General features: G+C 41.7%; 1 protein-coding gene across 1 annotated transcript in view; it reads right to left on the bottom strand.

The window, feature by feature from the left end:
• si:ch211-79m20.1 overlaps positions 1-15,686 on the bottom strand; it is a 41,273-nt gene extending 25,587 nt beyond the window's left edge. The window contains exon 1 of the mRNA XM_034188503.1: positions 14,832-15,686. Coding sequence (XP_034044394.1) covers positions 14,832-14,903 — 72 coding nt within the window. The 5' untranslated portion in view covers positions 14,904-15,686. The remainder of the gene's footprint in view (positions 1-14,831) is intronic.
• Between the last annotated feature and the right edge of the window lie 501 nt (positions 15,687-16,187).

The following is a 16,187-nucleotide window of genomic DNA, read 5'->3' as shown; positions in this document are numbered from 1 at the left end:
CTACGAAATATTGTTTGGAGGCAAACTTATCAGCTACACGTTTAGGTCTGAATTCCAACTTAATTCAAGGAGGCTGCTGCCCACAGCTAGTGGAGGATCATTAATCCGCACGCCACTGCCATGAGGAGCATGCCAAACACTTTCCACCAATAATTACTTATAGCTGCGTATAAGATGCCAATTTACATTCACGGATAAACTTTTTAGAATATTCACCTCTGCCATGTGCTGACAACGTTTGTCTCTCACCCTCGTCCTCCTTCACAGGCGCGATGTCAGACTCTGAAACGGCCCTCAGTGTCCCCACACGGTCGTCACAAGGTCGTATTCTCCGGCAATCTTTTCCAACTCACTGCTGGTTTAAATGTAGTTCTTCATCACTACATTGGTACCAGCTGGAAGTCCTCAGATCTGCACGTGAACATCACAGGTGTCGTGGATTGTCCTAATAGAGAGCCGCACGAGAATGTAACAGGTGCAGCCAATCATCGTAACAGAGGAGAGAGACTCTTCTGCAGCACATTTTCCTCAGAGAACAGCCCCAAATCACCTGGGAAGGAAAACAAACACAAAACAACCCAACCTTGTCCAGCCAAACCCCCCCCAACACACAACAAGATAGGTCTCATGTTGCTATTACCATGAGTGACATAAGTTTCATGTTGGTACCATGGGTGAAATGTTTAGTGGTTTTAATGTCTTCAGTTACTGCCTTTATTTGTAAAATTAAAACCACCTGCTTACAGCAGCTGTGCGTGCATGCGGCTAAGTACTTTCTGGACTCATCCCATTCCAACAGGGGCAGCAAATCATCTTTATATTAAAAACATGAGTGATATAAGTTCAATGTAAGTACATAATATAATTGTAAATATGTTAAAATACATGGATGATACAAGAAAGTGAAAACACTTATTTCTATTGTGGTCCATTTAAATAATGATGATGATATTTAAATAATGACAAAAATAGAAGTAGAAATAAAATAATTATGGTGCATATGATAACAGGAACCTAAACAATAAATATATTAACACAGTAAATTAACATTAAAATGTACATAATTAACAGAAAATAAAAGGGTTGATTTCTTCTTCTAAAAAAAACTGTTGAGGCCTAAGGTTCTAAAAACATTCTGGACTCACGCGCCATTCCAACTCATACAAGCTTGAAAAATGACCGCTACCTATTTTATAAACATTACCCAATCTAGACCCCTAATTACTTTTATAATGTTGTAACTCAGTTCTAACTCAGTTACTTTTTGGGAGAAGTAACTATAAGTAATTACTTTTTTAAAAGTAACTTGCCCAACACTGCCAAATGCCAAAGACATTCAACCATCAGCTTAGTATCAAGGATTAGATTCTCATACATTAAATGCGCTTTTCAATCTGAGGACGCACTGAAGGCGCTACAACGACACGTCACAAACACTTGTACGGCAGCACACCTGGAGCAACTAGGACATTAAGGTGTTTGCTTAAGGACACCTTCCTGATGGTAATGAGAGTGATATGAGTGCTGATCTGTAGCATTACCCACCCACATGCTCCCGTCTGATCACATCCAGAGGGTCACAGGTTCATCGAGGCCATTTAGCGCCTGACTTGGAAAACTAGGGATAGTGCTAGCTCACATCTTGATAGTGGAGTGGACCAATCACAGCCACAGATGCCTATAACTCCTTCAAAGTTGTCATGGTGTCTTGGGGTCTTTCCTCACTGGTCTCTTTTTGTAACAGTCACTCAGTGTAAACAAAGTAGTCAGTCGGTGGGTCCTCGGCCTTAGAGGTCATTGACAGGCTCCTGGGAGAAGCTTGTGGAGTAATGGGGTTGCTGTAAAGACGTGTTTGGTGATGCTGATACCTTTTTAAGAGAATTCAGGACTCAGTCTTTAGGGTCCTAGACTGGTGCTTCCAGTCTTACTGTATGGTTGTGAGACTTGGACACTAACCAATGACCCAAGGTGGCAACTGGATGTATTTGTTATTAAGTCTATTTGGAGGATCCTTGAGTACCGATGGAATGACTTTAAGTCAAATGAACACTTATGCACATTGCCTCGGCTGAACTCGGACTCGGATCACTTGCATCATGACAGAATGTCAGTTAGGACATTTTGGCCATGTGGTGCCTTTCTTGAGGCATGTCAGTGTTGAGGATCCCAGCAGCAATTTATCACCTGGCTGCAGAAAATACAGTAGATTTCAGGGGCTTATTGGAGAATATCTCAAGATCTTTCAGCATTTTCATCAGTTTCTCATGCAAGTTTTTAATGTCTATAAACATCCAGTTTCATACAAATACAGATAGTTTATAAGTTTAGAGGTCAAAGTGTTGAAACATCAGGTAAACTCTGGGTCATCAACCGCATCCACCACACTATGGGTCCTGAAGAGTAACCATTCAGACAGACCACCAGTCCATCTCCACATTCCGAAAATAACCAGGTGTGCACTCTTCTGGGTGCCCTCCCAGTTTATCTCACCCAAATCAGAAAAGTCAAAACAGTAGGTGCGCTACTTTCAGTGCAACCCTCAATTCTTGCCTGCCTTGCTCAGTTGCAATGGCAGGAATATGAGTACAATGTGTACTGGGGTTTGGTGGCAACAGGACGGCCTTTGACACAGGCAGCGTAGGTGGCTGCCTAGGGCACCAAATGCCAGGGTGTGTCGGCGATATAACTTTTTTGATAGTCTGTATAATGGAGGTATCATGCTTAGCAGTCAGAGACACAATGCAGCACTCGTACAACCAGCTCTTAGGGTTAAGACAGTTTACTTCAGTCGACAGCTGGGTCCAGTACGCAAAAAGACAGTCCAAAATCAGCAAACAAAAAAAGAACATCAGGCATAAAGGCATGGTCAAATAAAAACAAGGAAGCAGGTGCAATGAGGAAACACTAGGAACAGCGCTGAAAGCAAAGGCACAAGGTGCATTGATCTGGCTAGGAAGGAACAGGTGTGTGGAAAGCATCAGAACAAGGGTGTGGCCAGACAGAGTGCAACGCCGACCACCAAGCACCAAGAGACAGACAAGAGAGATAAGGACAGAAAAAGCCCAAGCAGGAAAAAGATCAGCAAGAGAACTCACATGCAACAAAATCAGTCTCACAAAAATAACTAGACAGAACAGAGAAAACAAAATACAATGCAACAAAATCCAAACCCTGACAGAAGGAGGAGCAATCGCTTATGGCGACATACAGTATCACTTCTTTTATTACTGTAGCGGAATATGTCACAAGTGTTGGATAGTATGTCTCATGGCCATGTCCTCAGTCTATTTGGTAACTTCATATGTCCTCTGGGACGCCATGATGTATACTGTTCTTTTCCTACCACGCTACACAGGCAAAATACAGTTTTGACTGACACATACCGTTTCAGATATACAACGCGAGCAGTCACCGCATATAACTGTGTAATGCAACATTTTTCAACCAATCACATAACTTTACTGATCCACGCTGAGGGCCATGGCCCGCCCACCTGGGGGTGAGGTGGAGTACAGGCGGAAGACATAGGTAGAGCGTGGGGTGAGGGCAGCTTGCAAGCGGTCGCGCGCAACTCTCTGTTCAATGAAAGCATCTTTTAATATGACATCTAAAATTGAAGTCCGTTTCGTGTCAGTCATTGAGTCTTCTGACTTTGCTCCCCACATTAAACGACAGGGAGGAGGGAAATCGCCAACACAAGCATTTTTCATGGTGGTTGTTATTAACCCAACATACTGCATAAACTAACGGTGTCCCATCAAGTTGAAAGCATGATGGAATAAACTCTAATTTGCTATCATGACAACGCAGGATAGCATGAAGCATATTGTGCCTCAGCAAGCCTCTGGGTGTGCAGCGTGATTTAGGGGGGTGCCAATGTAGCACCTCGCCCAGGATGCTATCATTGTCAAGACTGGCCCTGGGCGGATGGCTGGGTGGCCTGTAATATCATGCACAATATGCATGATTTAACATGCATTTTTAAATGAATTACAGCCTCTCACACGCAAACGTGCTTTTGTGCATCAAAGCTATGAGCAGAAAAATCAACAGGCAGAAACAAAACATCGGATGAAACATAATAATCATCTGTAACGGAGCCGTTCTGATGAACATTAACCCCCAAGTGTTGGAATTTGGTCTTTTTGCTAACTCGTGCATTTGCTGAGAGTTGTGATCAGAAATGATGCAACAGTGAGTGACAGTTGTTCTCCCAACAGGTCACGTGCACACGGGTCTTCGTGGTAACATGCGCGGCCTCTGAGGAGGCCTGCAGGAGACTGTGTGGAATGTTGGAGGAGAAAGGTGAGGTGTAAAGGAATGTAATTACAGGTCTCACTGAGTTCTCACACACACAGACACTCGTACGTATGGAGATAAAATAAAAAATAAACGCTGAATCCGAGTGTGTGACGGGTGACTCACAGTCACACCGCTGTCACAACACAAGGCTTCTTTTATCGCAGATGTGGCACAGGGCCAACGTGATCTTGACAGCTTGGTGTAAATTCTGTTTCTGCAAAGCAAAAACACATCAGCGGAACAGAGCGGATCCCCGCCGGCCACAGAGATGATGGTAATGGGCACGAATAAACAAACACAACGATTTGAGTGAGTGTGGAGCTGGGTTTGCATTAATGAGACTGGTCACTGCAGTGTGTGTTTCTGCCCTCATCCCGTCTGACTTCTTTCACTTGTTGCAACTCGCAGAGTTCTGTGACGACGCTCCAACGTGGACAACCAAGTGCTTTAGTCTTGCTCTAGCAAACAAAGAATGGATTGGAAAAGCAAACGGCTTATAACCCAATCATATGTGAAATGACTGAATTGGACCAGAACTGATCCCCTGGACCAGCACAGATATCTCTCTAATATGTATATGTCACGGACATGAACAAGCGAAGCTTTTCGGCATCTCAACATGTCATTTAGATCTTCAAGGCTTCTTCTAGGTAGCATTAGCATGGCTAAAACCCTTTGGCTCCCAGACCCCCCCAACTATGCCCCCCCCCCCCGCCATTTTAAACATTTGTCTTACTTTGCATCTGAACTCCATCTCACCATCTCATTTTAGCTCTTCAGACTTATTTTTCAGTAAATGCTTCTGGGCAGCATTAGCATGGCTAAAAACCATCAGCTTCTAGGGATCGAAGCCCCCCAGACCCTCCCAACTATAACTGTCGGTAGCACAGTGCTACTTTGTATGCACTTTAATTCCTGGATAACAAAGCTTAAAATTAGTAAGAATGATGAAACGTGGTGGCTACATCTGACATGTCACTCAATGGCTGTGTCTCTATTCCGGGGTTGCATCCTTCGAAGGCTGCATTCTATGAATTCTAGCAGACGCTGAACCAAAATTAGGCTGTTGAGCCGACAGAGCATTAGCATATCCTGGCGCTACCCTCTGTTGCATAGCAACCTTGACAGTTGCAAGTAACAAGCTAGCATAGTGGGCATTACTTGTAGTTTAGTCATTTTTCAAGATGTACTTGTTATATAAATTACTTATTTATAAATGCTACTTATTTATAATTGTGTACACCTGTTATATCCTTTGTTTTCAGGGCTAAGAATGCTGTAATCGTTGGCAGTATTCCTACGAGCCTTCAAAATAAGACAGCCTAGTCGCACCATTTGGATGCAAGAGGTCAATGAATGCAGCCTTCTAACGATGCAACCCGTGAATAGGAACAGAACCAATAACTGTGGTGTCAATAGGCAACATTTTCTTGGTTAACAAACAAGGAAATTACAAGAACATGTTATTCATTTCAAGTCTAATTTTAGCAGAATCGCTTCAGCCATCAGGTCAACAAATGCCAACATTCCCAGAAAAAAGTAGGGCATGTTCTCCTTCTTTTGGATTCTGAGGAGCCAACATTTCTCAAGAATGTGTAAAGTTTTCAGAAATGTTGGTTTCCCATGATACAAAAGATGGAGAACACGCCCAACTTTTTCTGGGTCAGGCACAAAACCTCTCAGTTGTCCCTCGTACATTGATCCAGACTGAATGTTGGCATTTGTTGACCTGATGGCTGAAGCAATTCTGCTCAAATTAGACTTGAACTGAATAACATGTTCTTGTAATTCCCTTGTTTATTAAACAAGGAAAGACTTGGACCTTCATTGTCCTGTAAAGGCACCTCTGTCTAAGTCTCAACAAGTCAATGCTCATTTGATAAAGAAAAACATTCCAGTGGTATCCAAACAGATTTAGTACCAAAGGTGTCTACTCACTGCCTTTGGTCAATGGTTAACATCCCAGTCTTGCAACCATACAGTCAGACAAGAAGCACCAGGCCCCTCAAGACTCAGACCTTCATTTTCCTGCAAAGGTACTGGCATCACAAAACACATCCGTGCAACAACCTCATGACTCCATTAGCTCTTCCTCACCGGAGCAGACATAATACAATCAAGACCATAAGAAAGAAGAAGTCCTATACAGGCCCTGAGGCCAACTGTTGCTGGTGTTCATCTTGAGAGTCTATAACTCCTGGTAGACAGGACGTACAGTCCAGACTGGTACACATTTGTAGCTCAGTTGACTGGCACAATGCAGATGAAGTGTTTTGTCCAAGGACAGACAGGTATCACAACGGAAATCAAACCCAGGTCTACACATCGGAATCCTAATTTATGATCCCACTGAACTACCTGTTCAAGTCAAAAAGTAATTGTAATTTTGCTTATGTACACGCCACAGTGGACTTAAAATGACACAATCAAAATGTTGTGTTGACTTTCAGCTTTAACTGAATAGATTTAATCAAAAATACTGCGCTCTTTTCTTTTAAGAATTACATCCATTTATATAAGTAGTCCCTCAGGGGATGGATACATGAACATTTCCAAGCCACTAAATATGTCTTGGGCTTCACTGACATAAATTTTAAGAAAAATGCTACTGTACGGTAAATCTGTCTGGAGTCAGCAGTCTAGTGAGGGAAGCCACCAAGACATCTGTGAGAACGCTGAAGGAGTTATGGGCTTCTGTGGCTGGAGAAACTGTCCATAGTGCAAGTTTTGTCCATTGCAACATCAGTTATACAGCTTCATGGTTTAGTAGAACAGATAAGAATTTTAATACAAGAGTCTCCCATGTGCCTTCTGGCAAACTGTGGCTGTTTATATAATATTTCTTCTCTGTGCCATTCATTCTTGCTATCCAAACTCCCGTTCATGTGCGGGAGAAGGCGTGCATGTGGTTTTGGTGCGTACACGTTGTTTATCATTGTGTCTCCGGGTCGCTGTTGATCTCACTAATCATATTAATTCCCATCCCATCTGTGTAAACCCTCCACATGACACGCTCTCCAAAAAAGGGATTATAGTTATAGATTAACACCAGCTGTTTTAGACTAACAGTTAGCATCAGGGGCTAGCTGAGACAAAGCTGCTTCAAAGTAAAAGTCTTCCAGCCTCTGGGATCAAATGTGGAGGACGTTTACTGACGCAGCTGTTCTCTCATTCCGCTGCGTGTTTCCCGGCTTTCTATTGAAAATTAACTTCAGTAAATGTCTCAAACTTGTAGCACACAAACAATTAAATTGTCCATGTATTTAAAACTGATCTGGCGTCATTTTATTCAAATTCATCTAAAGTTGGTAATCGCACACATGGACACGAGGACAGTAACGGCTACAACATTCAGACATTTGAAGACAGTGACCCTGACTTTCACCCATTGACCTCTGGCTGGCCAAGCAAGGACAATTCTGGAATCCAAGAGTGCACCACATTTGGAGAAAATCAGGTTAAAAAAAAACTAATTGTGCAAAACGATTTTTTGGGGGGGGTGAAGGGGGGGAGGTTCTCAAAAACATGTGAAGTTTTGACTTACAGGGTGCAATGTTGAGAAATGTTGGTTCCTCAGAGTGCAGAAGATCGAGAACCACACCCTACTTTTCCTGGGTCGTCTCAGAACTTCTCAATCACCCCTCGTATGTTTGTCAAATTTGGTGCAAATTGGAGTGGAATATCTTAAATTTGGTCTTTGACCCAAATGACATTCACCCCTGTTGTTGACCTCTGGTAAACATCAACCTCACCTGTGCCAGATCTGCAGCAGAACAGTGCAGAAAATCATAAATTTTGACCTTTGACTGCAATGACCTTGACCTTTGACAAACAGACAAACTTTGCTCAGATTTTGTGATATTTTTATTTGCTTTCTGTTGATTGTCATATTTTTTGTATTTTCCCTGGTTTTCTGTCATGTTCTGCTGATTAGTATTTCTTTTTTAGTTTGTTGGTACAAAGACACTTTAAGAATGATTACTTGAAAAAAGAACCAGTTTTGCTGAAGAGGAAACTTGGATGTCTTTTGAATGCAGATTTGGGATTTAATATGAGTTAATTAAAACAATTAAAAACAGGAATGAACAAGAGCTTGCATTTTTGTCACTAAGCTAATTCCTAAGGGCCCTGTCCCACTGGGGAGGGGATTAATTGCGCATGAATTGAGTACACAAATTGTGGGCGTTCGTTGTCGTCCGCAACAAAAACGGCCAAAAATGACAAATGTCCCAGTATGAATTACGGATATATTAATAATATATAGCAAATATATGATGAACAATCACGGTTATATAACGCATGTAGTGAGGAAACTGATCCGACACACTTATCATGGCAGTATTACGGGTGTATTATGAATGCATCGTGCACGTGTTGCACGTGCACAGCATCTGCATTGCGGTCATAAAAGAACCGCACTCGCTCCTTTCGGCATCACTATTCACACAAACAATACAGCCTCTGGAGCATTTGCTGGACTTAGACAAGTTGATCACAGAGTTAATGTTCATGTTGTCATGCGAGGGTTAACTGTTCATGACTTTGGGGAGCGGAAGGGGGGAAGCCGCTGGGGTGTGAGATGGTGTTTTTTTTTTTTTTTTTTTGAGAGTGTCACAGAAAACAGACTTCAGCGTGAGTTGTGGCTAAACAGCAACTCTTCCTTTTGTTGGTGTTAAATAAAAGTACTGGATTGCAGCAGCTACATCTTTGTGGATTTACACAGCCGGACCGGCACTGACTGGCAGGTATGTTGCTTTCTGCCACATATAGTACTTTGGGTTTACGTGACATGTTTGTTATGCATTCACAGATTGTCCGCAAATCAGCTGCAAAGCAGATGTAATAAAAACACTTTATTCGTGGCCAATTTGTATGCAGTCGCTACAACATATTTTAGTTTGTGATGTGGACATGATGGGCATGCAATATATCTGTTTTACACACTGTTCCAGTCCCCTGCCAAGCTGCAAATCCCCGTCAGTTGCGGATATCAGCGGTTAACGGCGGATATACAGCGCATAGAGTGAGTATGTATTGTGTATGAATTGAGTATGTATGGAGTATGTAAGGCGGATGTTATCCGCATCCAGATTTTTGAACAGCTCAAAAATCCTGGCTGTGGACATGCGTGCCTCTGCGGATGATCACGGGCGTGTTCGGATGACGGCCGACTCGTACAGGCATGTTACACGGATACTGCGGATGTTTGGCGAATATGGGCCAATTTTGTGCGCAATCCATACGCAAATCCTCCTAAACGCCAGTGGGACAGGGCCCTAACATGCACACAAATCGTTGTTAATGTCGATATGATGTCATTTCTGAAGCAAAAACGTGAAGCATGTTGGTTTTGAGGAATTTCTCCTTTTTCTGATTTTTATATCATGAAAAAAGTTTAATTGAAAAGCTTTGGCTTTTAATCAGACGAAGTAATGTGCAGAGGTTGTGGACGTTTGATAATTGATAGACTAAATGACTGATCGATTGCTCGTTAGTTGCAGCTGAACATAGAACTTTCTGGATCTGATGGATTAGAATTTTAGTGGAGCAGATAACTGTAACAATTGTTCATTTCTGGAAAGAAGCACCAAAGTTGGCACAAATACTCCTTAGACATTACTCTTTTGAAAAAACTGAGTAGCCACTTGAATTTTCAGTAGGCGGCCAGGTAATAATAATAATAATAATAATAATAATAATAATAATACATTTTATTTGTAATGCACTTTACATTCCATGAAATCTCAAAGTGCTACAGAGCAGAGACTAAAAACAAACAATGTACAGGGTCAGGAACAATAAAATATATTCATAAAACATAACCACACAGATAAAATCAAACATTTTAAACATTTTAAAGGGGTCAATTGAATTACACAGGGGTCAAAATTTAAAAATGCTCCAGTCATATTGGAAGCTATACCACATTATTTGTCTGATCACAACGATACCAAAAAGGTATAGTTTGGACTATCTATGACTGAATGTTATGAAGTTATGGGGTAAAAACAACAAGAATGGTGACAAAGGTCAATTTCAGTTTGTACAGGGGTTAGAAGTTAAAGTTGCTCCAGTTTTGGTAAAAAGTGATGCAAATTATTGGTTGAACTAATAGGATTAATAAATGAAATAGTTTTGACTGTGTTGAATGCTTGGTCTGCAAGGTAAAGGTAGAGCAATGTCGACATCTATTGGATTCTATGACATGTGACATATGTTACCCTGTAACATGATAACTAAGCATGACACATAGTGCAAACTATTCCTTTTTAAAACCCTATTAACTCAACCAATAATTTGCATCACATTTTACAATATTTAGAGCAACTTTAACATCTGACCCCTGTACAAACTAATGCTGACCTGTGTTACCATTCTTGCTGTTTTTACCCCATAACTCCATAACGTTCAGTCACAGATAGTCCAAACTATACCTTTTTGGTATCATGATCAGACAAATAATGTGGTATAGCTTCCAATATGATTGAAACATTTTTAAATTTTGACCCCGTGTAATTCGCCAATTGACCCCTACCTGGCAGCCTACTGAAAATTCAACTGGCTACTCAGTTTTTTCAAAAGAGTAATGTCTAAGGAGTATTTGTGCCAACTTTGGTGCTTCTTTACAGATTTGAAGGATTCCTCTGTAAATATTCTGTTATCTGCTGCAATATTATTGTGTTTTCACTTATGTCAGATTAAATACTGGATCCCGAGCAGGTGACAGTCTGCTTCTCTTTGTTGTGGAGAGGCAGCAGGTCAGAGGTCCAACTTCACAAACTGCACGTTCTTCTGCAGACTCATGCAGCAGTCGCACGTGCACGCACACCTTACGTGCACTGGAGTCAAAAAAGAACCGGGATGCAGCCTCTGACATTCTGCAAAGTCAAGGAGCATGATCCACCGTTTCCATGGCGATTGATGCAAAAATTCACCTATGAGGCAGCTGTCAATCACAGCTGTGAGCAAGCCACGCCCTCCACATGTTTGATTCTTCTCCTGCGCTGCAGCACACTGGTTTTACTTATAATGACCGTCACATGCTTTTCCATCCGGCACACATTACGCACACGAAAGGTCATGACCCTCCATCACTAACACAGCCACGGCTGCAGGGACGCAAACACACAAACTGCGGCGCACAAATCCCTGACAGATTAGTTCTTGTTCTTATGTAAAACAGATCAAGCCTGCCGGCTGCAAATCATCCCCGCTCGTGTGCAGAGACACTCGTCATGCTCAACTTGTCCAATGCAACCGGTCATGTGATGCATGTGTTGATGTGAAAATTATGATTGGATTAAAGAAATGAAGAGTGACCCGGTGTACTGACATTTGTGGGTTTGTGTCTGTCACTGCAGATCTGTTTAAATGGATTTACAACAGTGACAAATCATGAATTGGAAGCTGTCTGAAAATGCTGCATATACATTTAATACTTCTTTTTTTCAGGTCACTGCTGATGTGTCTTGACCAGCTCTCCCTTTAAAAAAGTGTTTTTTAATCTCAGTGGGATCTCCTGGTTAAATAAAGGTTATTATTATTATTATTATTATCATTAATAATAATAATTTGTTTGTGATGTAAAAGAAGACGTGAATGGGTCCTGCACTGTCCAATCTGACCAGTGTTTGCTTTGATATTTTAGTTCTAATGTCTCTATTTTTCACAACTGTAAGTTGTGCTTCTCAAGAGAAATTACTGTCCTGCCAAAAAGCTCTGCCTGCCAAAAACAAAAAATCATGCATTTCTAACATTTATAAATGCCATTTTTTTACTAAATTTTGAGTTTCAAGTAGGAAATATATCAGAAGCCCTGAAGTGCTCACATCGTCCACCAGGTGTTGACAAAAGCTCATCAAATGTGTTCATTTGAGAAGTTAACTTTTGGTGAAAATAAGAGGGGCTGACAGCCAAAAATGAACTTAAAGTTGTGTCGTTTACCCTTGTAGCCAGTTTAGTTTTACTGTAACGTAATCCATGAAATCCTGGGTGGTGAAGGGAGAACAGCGTGTGGATGATTTTTTTATCTAATTAATTCAGAATGATACCTTGTTAAAGCAGCTCTTTAGTAAGTAAGTCACATTTATTTGAAATGGGCATATTAATGAACATAGTTACATGTAAATATGCCGGATTATAGCAGGATGCTAATTTCCATCCATAGTCCCAGTAACATAGAAACAGACTACGAACACACAACATACCAAAACAAATCAATCATGGCAGAAAACAATTAAAGCCGAATATAAATAGAAATATTTACAAATTCAAAGTAGCTTTAATGTATGCTGATGACACTCGATTCAATCGGGTCAAGCGAGGTTATGAACTTCCAATTTTGACTTCCATCATTTACACTCTGAAATCCTGCACTGATGGTTTTAGACATCTTAAATCATCTGGAAAGCCATGGCAGCTGCATTTTAGGGTGTCTTAATGTTGTAATAAACAGTGCTATTGAATCCATCTTATTGAATCCACTTCCTCCTTCCTGCTTTTTGTCAAGAAATGAAAATCCTTCCTAACCTGTTTATCCTCATTATGTGCCCTTTTAATGTGGAGATGTACAAGTTGATAGCATTTATTGTTTTTGAGTTATTGTGGTAAAACTCTAGAATGGATGCATTCATTTATTCACACACTGAATTTCAGAGGGTCTACATCTTGATTTTTGCCAAAGCCCAGGAACCTGCTCACCGTAAGCACTAGACGAGCATTGTAAAAGTACATATTTCCACAAAAAAATACAATGAAATAATCATGTCTGCACATAGCCCACCAAGAAAATAACATTGTGGCGCCGCTACTGACTGAAACTGAAGAATTCATAAACCAGTCTGTCAATAAGACTCACGGCTTTGGTAATGTGCAGACATCACTAGTTTCTGTAGATGTGCTTGGTGGATACACGCAGGGTTGGGTAGGATTACTTTGAAATGTAATCCAAAAGTAATCAGATTACAAGTAATCCAAATGTATTTACATACATGCATGTAATCCACATGTATTCTTTCAAAGTAATCCTACCCAACCTTGGATACATGGGGCTTAAGAAGGTCAATTTTAAAAATCACTTCCAGAGAAAACTGTTTGAGTTTTGGAGCCTGTGTGATGCGGCGTCCTGGTGTGACAGTGCAGCGAGCAGCTGGGCTGACTGATGACTTTTTGGCTCTGTGCTGCAGGTCAACTCCCCCTCTGGGCCTCCAGCCAAGACCCTGCCTCACCCTTTCTCACCCGCCCTCTGCGCCTGCTTATTGCCGTTTCCATCACAACGTATCAGCAGAATCGCTGTCATGAAACAAACAAAACAAAGTGCAAAGAGAAACAGATCCCATGATGTAAGTAACAGCTACTGCATTGACGCATCCGCTTTTTTAGCCTGAGGGCTTCTGTTGCACTATGAATCAGGTCTCTGAGTTTTGAAGCATTTCAGTCACAGTGAGCAAATATTGTAGGCCGCCATGTTGATACAGTAGCCTAACAGGAACATACTTACTCCACCTTTTGCATTTTGCAACTCAGCCGGAAGGCCGAAGAAAAAAAAGAGCAATTGGCGGTTGCTGTGAGGCTCGGGAAGGCATGCCTGCACACACCTCACCAAGACCCTACGGCAGCATGGTGGCTAAGGAGTACATGCGCTTGTTTCCTGGTTCAAGACCACGCCTGCACATCAAAAGGGCGTAAGACTCGTGCCAAATCAACATGCAGATCCAAGGGAGCATGAATCGCCATCACCAAAGAAGCAAAAACGTTAACGTTAAGGGAAACAAAATGGAGAGTGGCTACAACATAATACAATCTGCACTCTCACCACTAGGTGGCTGCAGCTTTAAGTGCTTTGACGTGCTGGTGGTGAAGCAGCCAGAATGCTCCCATCCTTTGAATGATAAACATGTCATTCAATTTTCTACACTTGCGTCTTTGTTTAATTCTGGTATGAGCTGATCATTTCATTGATCCGATGTTATTCAAGAAATAAAATGAAATAAAAATACTCAAGCTTGTTTTGTGGGAAACACCAAAGTGGCCTTCCTGTTTTTGAGTGGTAGTACCTCTGGTGCACCCTCTGATTTGACTTGACACGGGCATACCTTCCTTCTGCAGGGTGTTCTTGATCTGACCAACTGGTCTTTGGTCTTCCTGAGCATTCTGCCTGTTTTAAGAATGCTCCAAATAATCGATTTCGCTGGAATATATATATTTTTTTATTTTAGAAACATTAAATTGAGTGTGAAAGTGACTTGATTTAGATGACAACACTCATAATCATTTGTTTTCATCTCTATTATGTTGTGAACAAAGTCATTCAAATGTGACTTGACTGCAACAAATTGTGGATTAAAAAAAATAACTGACAAAAGTTTTGCTTTCAGGTTTTTTAAATATGAGAAAACATGTATGCAACTATAATTTTTTTTATTTTTGCCTTATAAAAAAACAACTTTGCATGAATTAATATTCATTTATTTTTAAAGACTGGCCTCATTGTGAGTTTTTTCATGCATTTATTCCTCTGTGTGTTTTACCTCAGCACTGCCGAGCCGCAGACGGACTGCTGACACCGCAGCCAGCAGCAGCAACAGGAACCAGGACCTCATGTCGCCGCCCAGCCTGAGGAGCCGCAAGCGACCGGCTGGGCATTTAGCACCGCAGCGTCCAATCCAGCGGCCGCACCGAGCCTCGTCCCCCGCTGGTGCCAGACGCTCAACAACCCCAGCAAGTGTGTCACTGCTTTATACGCGTCGCTTGTCCAAATGTTTACGCACGGTGACTCAGGCGCAGACTAGACGTCTGACTCGGTCCATGCGCGCAGTTATTCAGAAGTCACAACAGGAGGACGTACGCGGGACAGGTGCGTAACGCACGGTTTTATGGTATAAGAAGGCTGCAGCTCCACATTTTCCCTGCAGCGCGAGGACGCAAGGTCCCGATATGATGCGAGTCCCAGATAATAATAATAATAATAATAACGTCTCCAAATTGGATTTTAAAAATGAATGTGTCCAAGTACTGGATGCGCCCTCATCTGCAGGATCGGAATGAATTCCAGTCCAAAAATATTCCAGTTCCCTGCTTTCATACAGAAATCGCAGTTAGACAGCAGGAACGAAACCCCGCATCTCCAGATGTTTGTGCGTAAAAGTTGGTTCTCTGCTTCGATTATTCTCCTCCAAGCGCAGTCACTCGGATGGAAGCCTTTTATCTGATGTGAGCGTGTCTTCTCTTCGATGTCGCCTCCTCGCAGATCCTGTCTGTGCTCCTCTTCTCTCCTTTCCTCCTCCCGGTGCTTCTCCTTTTACCGTCTCCTCTGGATCATTTTCTTCTCGCCCTTTGCGCTTCTCCTCTCTGGTTGAGTCCTGAACTGTGCGTATCTTTTCCAAATAGAAACGGGGCCTCCCTCCTTAAGTTTAACGTATCAAGTCAGACCGAAAAAGCACGAAACAAACCGGATTTTATGCGAAATGAAATTTTCAAAATAAAACAAAATAAAAAAAATGATTGTAAAGAAACCAGGTTAGAACTGGTGACTCTAAATTGACAGGTGGTGTGTGAGTGAGAGCGTGACTGAGTTAATCTGTCTGTATGTGTCATTTGTGCATCCAGGGTGTACCCCGCCTCTTACCCAATGGCCGGTGGGATAGGCTCCAGAGACTCCCATGACCCTCAACTATAATAACTGGGTTTAGAAAATGCATGGATGGATGGAAAACCAGGTATTTCACTGTCTTGGAAATATTTGACTGACTTGAACATTTCATTGGATTTAAGTTTAATTGAGTAACATTTCCCACTCACTGGATTCTGGACAGATATGTGAAATGATTGTGCATTTTGTGGTAAAGTCACCACATTTTGCATGCACAGTTTGATATATAATAAAA

Source organism: Thalassophryne amazonica, chromosome 15 (genome assembly GCF_902500255.1).
Source record: "Thalassophryne amazonica chromosome 15, fThaAma1.1, whole genome shotgun sequence".
Classification (NCBI taxonomy): Eukaryota; Metazoa; Chordata; class Actinopteri; order Batrachoidiformes; family Batrachoididae; genus Thalassophryne; species Thalassophryne amazonica.
The sequence above is the reverse complement of the archived record's forward strand: the minus strand, read 5'-3'. Positions and strand labels throughout refer to the sequence as shown.